Source organism: Ovis aries, chromosome 2 (assembly GCF_016772045.2).
Source record: "Ovis aries strain OAR_USU_Benz2616 breed Rambouillet chromosome 2, ARS-UI_Ramb_v3.0, whole genome shotgun sequence".
NCBI classification, from domain to species: domain Eukaryota; kingdom Metazoa; phylum Chordata; class Mammalia; order Artiodactyla; family Bovidae; genus Ovis; species Ovis aries.
In genome coordinates, this window is record NC_056055.1 from 26,381,024 (window position 1) to 26,394,005 (window position 12,982).

The 12,982-nt window shown below is 36.5% G+C and overlaps 1 protein-coding gene across 3 annotated transcripts in view; it reads right to left on the minus strand.

Moving 5' to 3' along the window:
* Positions 1-12,982, minus strand: part of AUH (AU RNA binding methylglutaconyl-CoA hydratase) — a 201,106-nt gene that overhangs the window by 174,597 nt on the left and 13,527 nt on the right. For all 3 annotated transcript variants that reach the window (XM_042242981.2, XM_027964187.3, XM_027964186.3), the window contains exons 2-3: positions 6,048-6,115; positions 5,854-5,941 (exon numbers count right to left, since the gene is read on the minus strand). In XM_042242981.2, the coding sequence (XP_042098915.1) occupies positions 5,854-5,941; positions 6,048-6,115 (156 nt within the window). The remainder of the gene's footprint in view (positions 1-5,853; positions 5,942-6,047; positions 6,116-12,982) is intronic.

The following is a 12,982-nucleotide window of genomic DNA, read 5'->3' on the forward strand; positions in this document are numbered from 1 at the left end:
AAAATTATATCGTTTGACATTACTTATCAAACTCTCTAAGGGACTAACATTCAAACTAACAAATATAACAACTTGAGATCCTAAACAATACTGACTAGATAACTTCATTAATCAGAGGACTCCACATATCTAACTGTCATGACATCTACATCCACTTGAACAATCTATCACTCAATAAAGAACACTGACAATTTTAGTGCCAAGTTTTTAGTCAGAACGTAATTTACTAGAACTCAAAAGCAGAAGCAAAAGTACCTTTACTTTAAAAAAAAAAAAAAAATACTAGTATAATTCAGTGAATCACTCAGTTTAGAGTTCTACATCAATTACCAAGAACTGTTTATAATCTATTTCAGGAATTTCAAGACAAAAAAAAAATCCTCAGCCTCAGTAATCTCTCATAAAATTTTTTATAAAAACAGTACATACATACTTCGCTACCTAGTGTTAGAACACTAAAAGAACAAGAAAATGAACAGAGGAGCAGGATTAAACATGTACATCCAATACAACAGCCTAATTAAAAGGTCTTTCTCATGATTTGATTACAGATAATGTTAAAATTTTGACTCAAACATTGAAACAGTAAAATTATTTCAGTTTTTTTGGTATGTCTGTTTCTGTGCATGTAAGAAACAAGATAAAATTACTCAGTACTTCACAATGAACTCTAACTATCAAAATGGTATTTCTCAGTATTCTAAGAAAAATATATGCACATCATAAACCCAGAAGCAATGTTCAAATCCATAAGAAAGAAAACGTAACACTGATTCCCAACCTAGAGTCATGCCCGTGGATAAGGGACAGTATCTGAAAGCATGTGTAAAAAACATTTACAGTCATAATGGCTATGATATACATTTTTGCACATTTAGATTTCATTGTGGCTAATCAGAGAAAATCCATTTAACCATATTACTGTAACCAGAATGCCATTATAACATTACACATATTCTCAGTCACCATAGGTGACTTTAAGTGCATGAAATTTTAAGAACTTAGAGACCTCATAACCCAAAAGATTAAAATCACTGATTTAGTAAAAACCCTGCCCCAGGAGTCAGAAGGAATTCCAGCAAAGCCACCACCTTTAAACAGGCACTTAGGTTCACAGGGGTTCTATTAAATGAAAGTATCTGAACTGTGACACACGGTTTTTACACTCTGAAATTTTTCCTCTCAAACACTGCAACAATCATTCAGAAACTCAATTAATGTTATGATTTTGGTTACCTAATATGGAAAATACACTAAATACATTTGCTGTTTTTCAAAAGTATTTTCTTTGTGTATATTCACTTAATACAACTTCTTAGTATACTTATTACAGAAAGCTGAACTACATCTGTAGACATAGTTGGCACAGGTGCAGTCATAATGGGAATATCTCATACAATAATGGTAGCTATCTCATACAACATCCCTTCTGACTATACAGTGGAAGTGAGAAATAGATTTAAGGGACTAGATCTGATAGACAGAGTGCCTGATTAACTATGGACGGAGGTTCGTGACATTGCACAGGAGACAGGGATCAAGACCATCCCCAAGGAAAAGAAATGCAAAAACGCAAAATGGCTGTCTGAGGAGGCCTTACAAATAGCTGTGAAAAGAAGAGAAGCAAAAAGGAAAGATATTCCCATCTGAATGCAGAGTTCCAAAGAACAGCAAAGAGAGATAAAAAAGCTTTCCTCAGTGAACAATGCAAAGAAATAGAGGAAAACAACAAAATGGGAAAGACTAGAGATCTCTTCAAGAAAACCAGAGATGACACCAAGGGAACATTTCATGCAAAAATGGTATCGATAAAGGACAGAAATGGTAGAGACCTAACAAAAGCAGAAGATATTAAGAGGTGGCAAGAATACACAGAACTGTACAAAAAAGATCTTCACGACCCAGATAATCATGGTGGTGTGATCACTCAACTAGAGTCAGACATCCTGGAATGTGAAGTCAAGTGGGCCTTAGGAAGCATCACTATGAACAAAGCTACTGGAGGTGATGGAATTCCAGTGGAGCTATTTCAAATCCTGAAAGATGATGCTGTGAAAGCACTGCACTCAATATGCTAGCAAATTTGGAAAACTCAGCAGTGGCCACAGGACTGGAAAAGGTCAGTTTTCATTCCAATCCCAAAGAAAGGCAATGCCAAAGAATGCTCAAACTACCATACAATTACACTCACCTCACACGCTAGGAATGCTCAAAATTCTCCAAGGCAGGCTTCAGCAAGACGTGAACTGTGAACTTCCAGATGTTCAAGCTGGTTTTAGAAAAGACAGAGGAACCAGAGATCAAACTGCCAACATCTCCTGGATCATCGAAAAAGCAAGAGAGTTTCAGAAACACATCTATTTCTGCTTTATTGACTATGCCAAAGCCTTTGACTGTGTGGATCACAATCAAAATTCTGGAAGAGAACTGGAGTTGGAAAATACTGAAAGAGATGGGAATACAGACCACCTGACCTGCCTCTTTGTATGCAGCTCAGGAAGCAACAGTTAGTACTGGACATGGAACAACAGACTGGTTCCAAATAGGAAAAGGAGTACGTCAAGGCTGTATATTGTCACCCTGCTTATTTAACTTCTATGCAGAGTACATCATGAGAAACGCTGGGCTGGAAGAAACACAAGCTGGAATCAAGATTGCCAGGAGAAATATCAATAACCTCAGATATGCAGATGACAACACCCTTATGGCAGAAAGTGGAGAAGAACTGAAGAACCTCTTGATGAAAGTGAAACAGGAGAGTAGAAAAAGTTGGCTTAAAGCTCAACATTCAGAGAATGAAGATCATGGCATCCGGTCCCATCACGTCATGGCAAATAGATGGGGAAACAGTGGGAACAGGGGCTGACTTTAATTTTCTGGGCTCCAAAATCACTGCAGATGGTGACTGCAGCCATGAAGTTAAACGACACTTACTCCTTGGAAGGAAAGTTATGAGCAACCTAGACAGCATATTAAAAAGCAGAGACATTACTTTGTCAACAAAGGTCAGTCTAGCCAAGGCTATTGTTTTTCCAATAGTTATGTATGGATGTATGGATGTGTATAAAGAAAGCTGAGTTCCGAAGAATTGATGCTTTTGAACTGTGGTGTTGGAGAAGACTCTTGAGAACCCCTTGGACTACAAGGAGGTCCAACCAGTCCATCCTAAAGCAGATTAGTCCTGGGTGTTCATTGGAAGGACTGATGTTGAAGCTGAAACTCTAATACTTTGGCCACCTCATGCGAAGAGGTGACTCACTGGAAAAGACCCTGATTCTGGGAAAGACTGAGGACAGGAGGAAAAGGGGATGACACAGGATGAGATGGCTGGATGGCATCACTGACTTGATGCATATGAGTTTGGGTGAACTCCGGGAGTTGGTGATGGACAGGGAGGTTCCCGTGCTGCAGTTCACGGGGTGGCAAGAGTCGGACACGACTGAGCGACTGAAGTGAACTGAACCGAACAGATTTAAATAAAAAGTCAGAAATCAATCAGTGCAACCTCCAGCACATGTGGGGATCACTTTTTATATATATATCTCTCTCTAAACTTTTTTATTTTATATTGGGGTATAGCCAATTAGCAAAGTTGTGGTAGTTTCAGGTGAACAACCAAGGGACTCGGTCATGCATATATATGTATCCATTCTCCCCCAAACTGCCGGAATCACTTTAATAATGCTTAATTACCTGTTCCTCTAGTATATTAGAAAAAGGATACAGAGAAAAGAACCAAAGGCAGGAGCCAGAGCTACTGTCGGTGAATACGAAAGTAGTCTGAGACAATTTCAGAGAAATTGCTCACAACCCAATAACCTTTGAAAAAAACAATCAGTGAATTACACAGCACACTTTAAAGGCTAATTGGTGGTGGTGGTGGTTTAGTTGGTAAGTCATGTCTGACTCTTGAGACCCCAAGGACTGTGGCCCATCAGGCTCCTCTGTCCATGGGATTCTCCAAGCAAGAATCCTGGAGTGGGTTGCCATTTACTTCTCCAAAAGGCTGATTAAATTCAGCAAGTACATGGTGAGTCTCTATTATATGCTGTGATGTGAGAATATATAAGAAGATTTTCAAGGGAGAAAAAGAGAAGTTACTATCTTCAAGAAATTTGAAGCAAGATCACTTCATAAGCTTTAAGTTTCTGGAAATGAACAAGATGCCACTAGAACACAGATGTACAGAGAAGAGAAACCATTGTGGGGGCAGAAAGGGAAGACGTAAATAAAAAGAGTAACTTTAGGGAATGGGGAGCTAAGAGAATGACCAATAAGTGAGTACACTATTTGTGAGGATTTTTCTTTTGAATATGACTACTTCAGAATAAAAGTTAACACTCTAATTATGTGAAAGGCTGTATTCTTCAACAAGAATGAATAAATGCTGCTCCTGCTGCTAAGTTGCCTCAGTCATATCCAACTCTGTGTGACCTCATAGATGGCAGCCCACCCAGGCTCTGCCATCCCTGGGATTCTCCAGGCAGGAACACTGGAGTGGGTTGCCATTTCCTTCTCCAATGCATGAAAATGAAAAGTGAAAGTGAAGGCACTCAGCCATGTCTGACTCTCAGCGTTTTGCATATTATGAAAACAATTTTAATAAATGTTAGTCCTTATAAAAACTATGAACAGCTACAATATATTGACTGCTGCACTGTGCGTTATGTACACTGTCACATCAAACCTCTGACAACACCAGGAGGATAGCATTACTCAAGCTGGACACACGTAGAAGCAGCAGAAACTTGACTGCAAATCGTCCTCACCCAGGCAGTGGATCAGCCAACTCTCTCTGATTACCAAACTGAAGCTAAAACTAATCCTTTTATATATGGTACATTGTATCAAAAACTATAATATAATTCATTTACACTGAATGTTCTTAAACACCATAAAATTTTACAGCATTTTAAGGTGGAAGCTACAGAGTTAGAAGCTTGAAAAATCTAATAATGACAAACTAAAGAATGTCGGCCTAAAGCAAGACACTTCTTAAAAACATTCTGTTTAAAAATACTCCCCCATGTTCCCAGCACTGCTCTGGGAGTACTCCAAATGCTCCAAAGTACTTGAATGAATAAAATACTACATGTTGTTCCCTCAAATCTTTGAATAATCTCAAGTAGATTATCCCATTTATACGTTTACTGGAAGAAATTTTTTTCACCCCTCAACTTCTACCTTCATTTACTTATTAATAAAATACAATAATACTGTATATTATCAGCATTTATTTATCTTAATCATCTATATTTTTGACTAGTTGAAACAGATTCATTCAATCTCATGACTTAGAAATACTTACAAATATGGAAAATGCAAGGCAACTTAATCTTTGGCTTTTGGTAACACAGCACAAACGGAAAAAAATAAAAACACTTCACTGCTGTAGACACCAATTTAAAATAACAATTTGTGGACACATATTTGAGTGGGCACTACTACAAACACAAACCTCCGAAGCTTATGTCTACATCTAACGTTTTACACTGGGGTAGTTACTACTAGTCAGTTGAAGTACTTTTTAAGTAACTTATAAACACAGAGCACATTGTTTTGAGTAGGAGACACAATTTTTCCTTGCCAGCTCATCTTTCATAAAGATCATTCAAGTACCACAAACAAATATTCTAATTGCTCAAACTACTTTTTCAACTTCCAAAACAACTTCTCCACATGCTGCAAAGATTTCTTTCTGAGAAAACATTTTTTTCTTCTTGTAACAACAGTAGAAAAACAAAGAGGAATTGTTGGTAATGAAATTCAAACCACAGAACACTTTATAATGGAAAATAGGCTACTACTAAGGAAACATTAGACTAGTTTTAAAAATTTAATCTTTTTACATACCAGCACAGAATATCCCAGGGACTTCACTTCTGACTATTATGGTCCGTACTTTCTTATCAGATTTTAAAGCATCCACAGCTTTTGAAAGCTAAACAGAAAGAGGGAAGATAAGTAGGAAAAGAGGAAAAATCATTTTCAGGTTGGTGTCAACACTGTACCATAATCTAAACAAATAATTTAATCTTTACACTCACCATTTTTATAAGGTTTTTACTCAATGAATTTTTGGCATAGGCTCTGTTTATTCCAAGCACCACAATTCCTAGTTAAGGGGGAAACAAAAAGCATTTGAGTTAGTAAGGTATTCAGGGAACAGTTCAGTTCAGTTCAGTCGCTCAGTAGTGTCTGACTCTTTGCAACCCCATGAACCACAGCACACCAGGCCTCCCTGTCCATCACCAACTCCCAGAGTCCACCCAAACTCATGTTCATTGAGTCAGTGATACCATGCAACCATCTCATCATCTGTCATCCCCTTCTCCTCCTGCCCTCAATCTTTCCCAGCATCAGGGTCTTTTCCAATGAGTCAGCTCTTTACATCAGGTGGCCAAAATACTGGAGTTTCAGCTTCAGCATCAGTCTTTCCAATTCAGGGTACAGATTCCCATATATACACAGCTAGTTAACTTGGGACTTTGGAATCTACCACCTCGCTGAGGTTCACTTCAAGAGCTTTATCCTAATTTTCATGTTTACCATCCTTTTCAAGCATATTTTTGAAAAATGTGGTATACATATTTATAAAATCAATCTCATACGTAACATTCACCACTTTTATCCAGCCTTTCAGAGAACTTTGTAACAGCATGTCCCCTTCAATTTCTCTCTTTACGTACCACCAAGGTAATATGCCACATTTTACAATTTTACCCATTTTAAATTTTACATAACTTAATCAGACTAAAGAGTAGGAAGGCCACATTTACTGATAAAAATTCTAAATGATGGAATACTATTTAAAATATAGTTTCATTATCCTCAGGATACATAGAAGTACACAATAGCTAACAACTTCTGGTCACAGGCAAGCATTATGGGATCAACTTTTTTTTGCTAGTGTGTGTGTGTGTTTATCAGTCACTCAGTCATGTCCGACTCTATGCAACCCCGTGAACCGTAGCCCACCAGGCTCCACTGTCCATGGAATTCTCCAGGCAAGAATGGGTTCCCATTCCTTTCTCCAGGGTATCTTGCTGACCCAGGGATCAAACCTCCGGGTCTCCTGCATTGCAGGCAGGCTCCTTACCATCTAGTTCTCAATATTTACATCCGAGGTTTCTGTCCTGACCCTGTCCCATGTACTTAACCCGAAGTCTCTTACATTTAGAATTTTCAAGTACATTTGTCCTAAAATTACAGGAATTTCAATAAACTGTTTTACATGGTACCCATCAAATACATTCACTGCATTTTCAAGTATTATTACTGGTAAAAGAACTTCTGTCTGACTTGGTGTCAATGAGAACTGAATCTTACAATATACTCTGTCACCACACTGTTCCACATCCCAATAGAGGATTATTTTAAGTCAAAACCAAATAAGTAAAGTGGAGCTCATCTGTAAGACTACACTTTTGCTCAGTATCAAATTTATCTTGGTGTATTTATCCCTTTTCAATTCAGGCTGTTTCCTCAGTCTCTTATCATAGACAATAAGTCTGGTCTATTTATCCCCTTATACCATCTGGTTTTTGTCTCTATTTACTTTGTAGAATGGTTTCTAGTCTTCTTACTTCTCTTAAATTCTAACTCTTCTGTATTTTAATGATCACAGCAGAAAAATTATATACTGAAATGTTATTCTGCCATAAACGACTTCTTTTGTTTTCATTACTATATTTAAGGATTTTTTTGAAAAATTATGTTTGTCAGCTGCTTACATTATCTATACACTTCATTTCAGGTCAGTAAGGGGACCTCAATAAATACATTATTGAGAATCACTGGTCACATTATTCTGAATATTATAAACCTTTAACAATATATGGGGACATATCATTATATATCAGATTTCACCCAATCATAGGAACAAAAGTTAAATCGGTTTAATAATCATTTGTCATTTGTTTTCTGAATTGACCGTTCTTACTGTTTGCCTATCTTATTAGAGTTGTCATTTGCATTTCAAATAATAAATTTTTAGATTACAGATATTAATTCATTATTTATAGAACAGATCTTTTGCCTATCATTCACTTTTAAAAATCAACTTGTTTATGGCATTTTTTTGCACCAAAGTTTTAACTTTTTATATATTATTGCCTTTGCAACTTTTGACTTAGTATCTTCCTTAGAAAGAGTTTACAATGAAAACACATGTTCACACAAACACTTACACCAGAATGATCAGAGCAGCATTATTCAAAATATTCAAAACCTGGAAACAACCCAAATATCCATCAGTTGATGAGCAGATAAACAAAATATAACAAATCCATGTAGTATAATATTTAGCAAGAAAAAAAAAAGCATCATCAATACATGAGCAACATGGATGAACCTTAAAAACATGCTGAGTGAAAGAAGCCAGTGACAAGTGAGCACATACTGTGTAATTCCATTTATATGAAATGCTGAGAGTAGGCAAATCAGAAGGGACAAAAAAGGTAGATTAGTGATTGCCTAGGGCTGCTGGAGATGGAGAGATCACGCAGTGACAGCTAAAAAGTGTTGTTTCTTTTTAGGGCAATGAAATGTTCAATACTTGATGGTGGTGATAGATGCACATCTCTATAAATGTACTAGAAGCCACTAAATTGTATATTTTAAACAGGAGAACTTTAAGGTACATGAATTGTATTGCAATAAAGCTATTCTAAAAAAAAAAATGGCAATATTTACTTCGACCTAGAAATAAAGCCAAATTAGAGGAAAGAACAAGTGCAAAAAAGAAGGTACACATGTGTGGTGGAGTGTGAAAGGGGACCAAACCTTTATCCTCCATGGCAAAAAGTCAGTAGACAGATGATACCTAAACGTGAAAATTCCAGAAATGGAAATATATGTATGTTATTTTAAATGAGATGATATGTGCCCAAAACAATCAAAGGGTTTTAAATAACTGTTTCCGGAATATGGGAAATGGGGTGGAGGAAAGGACTGTTAGTTCACAAAACAAACCATATTAAATACTGTTCATATACTAACTCTATAGGTAATTAAGAAAAAGTAAAAACTGAACAAATTCAAACAAAATAAAGGATTCTCTACCCCAATGAATAAAACAATCCTCTGATACTGTCTCCTTACATTGACCACTTTCATTTCTGCTGCTCTCAACTCCACAGGAGTCTTATTTTCTCTAATATGCACAAACATTTTTGGCTGGAACCACTTACAAAACAGTCCATTCTTTTCCTTCTGAGTTTAAAAATCAGACAACTGTACTCTAAATAACTATAAAAATCACTCTATATCAGTTACATTTTCTAATTACATATTGAGAGTATGTGGAAAGTGCAATTTTTTTAGTGCTATTTTACATAAACTTTTTCTGGCAAATTTATGAAATATTAATAGACTTACATGGTTCTCTTCAATATTCTAAGTCAATACTCAATCTTGTTCAAAAATACTAACAGTTATGTTTTCTATTCCAATGTTAATTTCTCACTTCCTTCTGCTGTTTCACTTTAGCTAGGACTTCTAGTCCAATATAATACTAGTAAAAATAATAAGTTCCTTTATTTTGTCAATACATTTAGTGAAAATGCTTCTGAGCATTTCACCATTTAGTAAAATGTTTGCTATGCATTTCTAATAGCTTTTTTTCAAATTGGGGAAATTTTTCTATGTTCAAACTTACATTTTAAAAAGGTCACTCAGGCCACAGTGTAGAAAACAGATTAGAAGGAAGCAAGAATATACTAGACCAATATCCCTTATGAATACAGATGTAAAAAAAATCCTCAACAAAATACTAGCAAGTCAAATTTAGCAGTCATGACCAAGAGGGATTTATCCCAGGAATGCAAGGGTAGTTCAGCACAAAAATTGAGGAAAGACACCACACTAACAAAATTAAAGAAAATATTTTAAAACTATATGATCACTTCAACTGATGCAAAAGAAACACTAGACAAAATCCAACATGCTTTAAATGATTTTAAAGAAATTATAACTTAAAAACCTCAACAAACTAGTAACAGAAGGAAATTTCCTTAACCTAATAAAGGACATTTATTAAAAAAAAAACAACACTTACAATTAACATCATATTTAATGTTAAAAGGCTTAAAGTCTTCTCTCTGAGATAAAAAAATTAGATAAGGATGTTCATTTTCATCACTTTATTTAATACTGTAGTAGAAATTCTAGCCAGGGTAAGTAGGCAAGAAAAAGAAATAAAAGCAATTCAGATAGGAAAAAAAGTGAAAGTGAAAGTTGCTCACTCATGTCCGACTCTTTGTGACCCTGTATACTATACAGTCCACAGAATACTCTAGGCCAGAACACTGGAGTAGGTAACCTTTCCCTTCTCTGGGGGATCTGCCCAACTGAACCCAGGTCTCCTGCATTGCAGGCGGATTCTTTACCAGCTGAGCCACAAGGGAAGTCCAAGAATACTGGAGCGGGTAGCCTATCCCTTCTCAGCAGATCTTCCCAACCCAGGAAATCAAACCAGGGTCTCTTGCACTGCAGGCAGATTCTTTACCAACTGAGCTATGAGGAAAAGAAAGAAGTCTATTTCCATTCACAAATAATATGGTCTTACACACAGAAAATCCCATAAGTGAACTCAGAAAAGCTGCATAATATAATATCAATATACAAAAATCAGTTATATTTCTATACACTATCAATGAACACTCCAAAAATGAAATTAAGAAAACAATTTGTAACAGCATCAAAAATATATATATACACAATTACTTAGGAATAAACTTAACCAACAAATTTCACTGAAAACTACAAAACACACTGAAAGAGATCTAAGTAATAAAGAAAGACCTCAGTAATAAAACTGAATGATCAATTTGTTTTCAACAAGGATACCAAGACCATCCAATGGTGCACGACTTTTCAACAAATAGGGGTGGACAACTAGATATTCACCCACAAAAGAATGGAGTTGGGCCCTTTACTCACAGCATATACAAAATTATCTCAAAATCTATCTAAGACCTAAAACTGTAACACTCTTAGAAGGAAACAAAAGTATAAATCTTCACAAACCTGATTCAGGCAACACTGACTTAAATATGACAACAAAAGCACAAGCAATGAAAGAAAAAAACAGATAAACCAGACTTCATCAAAATTACCAAACAAGTGAAAAAACCCACAAACAGAAAATATTTGCAAATGATACATCTGATATGGGGCTAATATTGAGAATATATAAAGAACTGGTACTACTCACAACAAAAAGACAACTCAACTGAAAAACAGGCAAAGGAGTTGAATAAATATTTTTCCAAAGAAGATATAATAAATTAAATGAGACTCATTTGTATCATTTCTTTTTATTTTCCATATATAAGGGATGTCATATGATACTTCTCTCTCTCTGACTTACTTCACTCAGTGATCAACACCGAGTGGTCAACACCGAAATCAGATTGATTATATTCTTTGCAGCCAAAGATGGAGAAGCTCTATATAGTCAGCAAAAACAAGACCAGGAGCTGACTGTGGCTCAGATCATGGACTCCTTATTGCCAAATTTAGACTTAAATTGAAGAAAGTAGGGAAAACTACTAGACCATTCAGATATGACCTAAATCAAATCCCTTATGATTATACAGTGGAAGCGAGAAAAGGATTTAAGGGACTGGATCTGTTAGACAGAGTGCCTGATGAACTATGGACAAGGTTTGTGACACTGTTCAGGAGACAGGGATCAAGACCATCCCCAAGAAATAGAAATGCAAAAAAGCAAAATGGCTTTCTGGGGAGGCCTTACAAATAGCTGTGAAAAGAAAAGCAGCAAAAAGCAAAGGAGAAAAGGAAAGATATTCCCATCTGAATGCAGAGTTCCAAAGAATAGCAAGGAGAGATAAGAAAGCCTTCCTTAGCAATCAATGCAAAGAAATTGAGGAAAACAATAGAATGGGAAAGACTAGAGATCTCTTCAAGAAAATTAGAGATAGCATCAGAACATTTCATGCAAAGATGGGCTCCATAAAGGACAGAAATGGTAGGGACTTAACAGAAGCAGAAGACATTAAGAGGTGGCAAGAATACACATGAGAACTGTACAAAAAAGATCTCTGTGACCCAGATAATCACACTGGTGTGATCACTCACCTAGAGCCAGACATCCTGGAATGTGAAGTCAAGTGGGCCTTAGGAAGCATCACTACGAACAAAGCTAGTGGAGGTGATCGAATTCCAGTTGAACTATTTCAAATCCTAAAAGATGCTGCTGTAAAAGTGCTGCACTCAATATGCCAGCAAATTTGGAAAACTCAGCAGCGGCCACAGGACTGGAAAAGGTCACTTTTCATTCCAATCCCAAAGAAAGGCAATGCCAAAGAATGCTCAAACTACTGCACAACTGCTCTCATCTCACATGCTAGTAAAATAATGCTCAAAATTCTCCAAGCTAGGCTTCAGCAATACGTGAACCGTGAACTTCCAGATGTTCAAGCTGGTTTTAGAAAAGGCAGAGAAAACAGAGATCAAATTGCCAACATCCGCTGGATCATGGAAAAGGAAGAGAGTTCCAGAAACACATCTATTTCTGCTTTATTGACTATGCCAAAGCCTTTGACTGTGTGGATCACAATAAACTGTGGAAAATTCTGAAAGAGATAGGAATACAGACCACCTGACCTGCCTCTTGAGAAATCTGTATGCAGGTCAGGAAGCAGCAGTTAGAACTGGACATGGAACAGACTGGTTCCAAATAGGAAAAGGAGTCCGTCAAGGCTGTATATTGTCACCCTGCTTATTTAACTTCTATGCAGAGTACATCATGAGAAACGCTGGACTGGAAGAAACACAAGCTGGAATCAAGATTGCCGGGAGAAATATCAATAACCTCAGATATGCAGATGACATCACCCTTACGGCAGAAAGTGAAGAGGAACTAAAAAGCCTCTTGATGAAAGTGAAAGAGAAGAGTGAAAAAGTTGGCTTAAAGCTCAACATTCAGAAAACAAAGATCATGGCATCTGGTCCCATC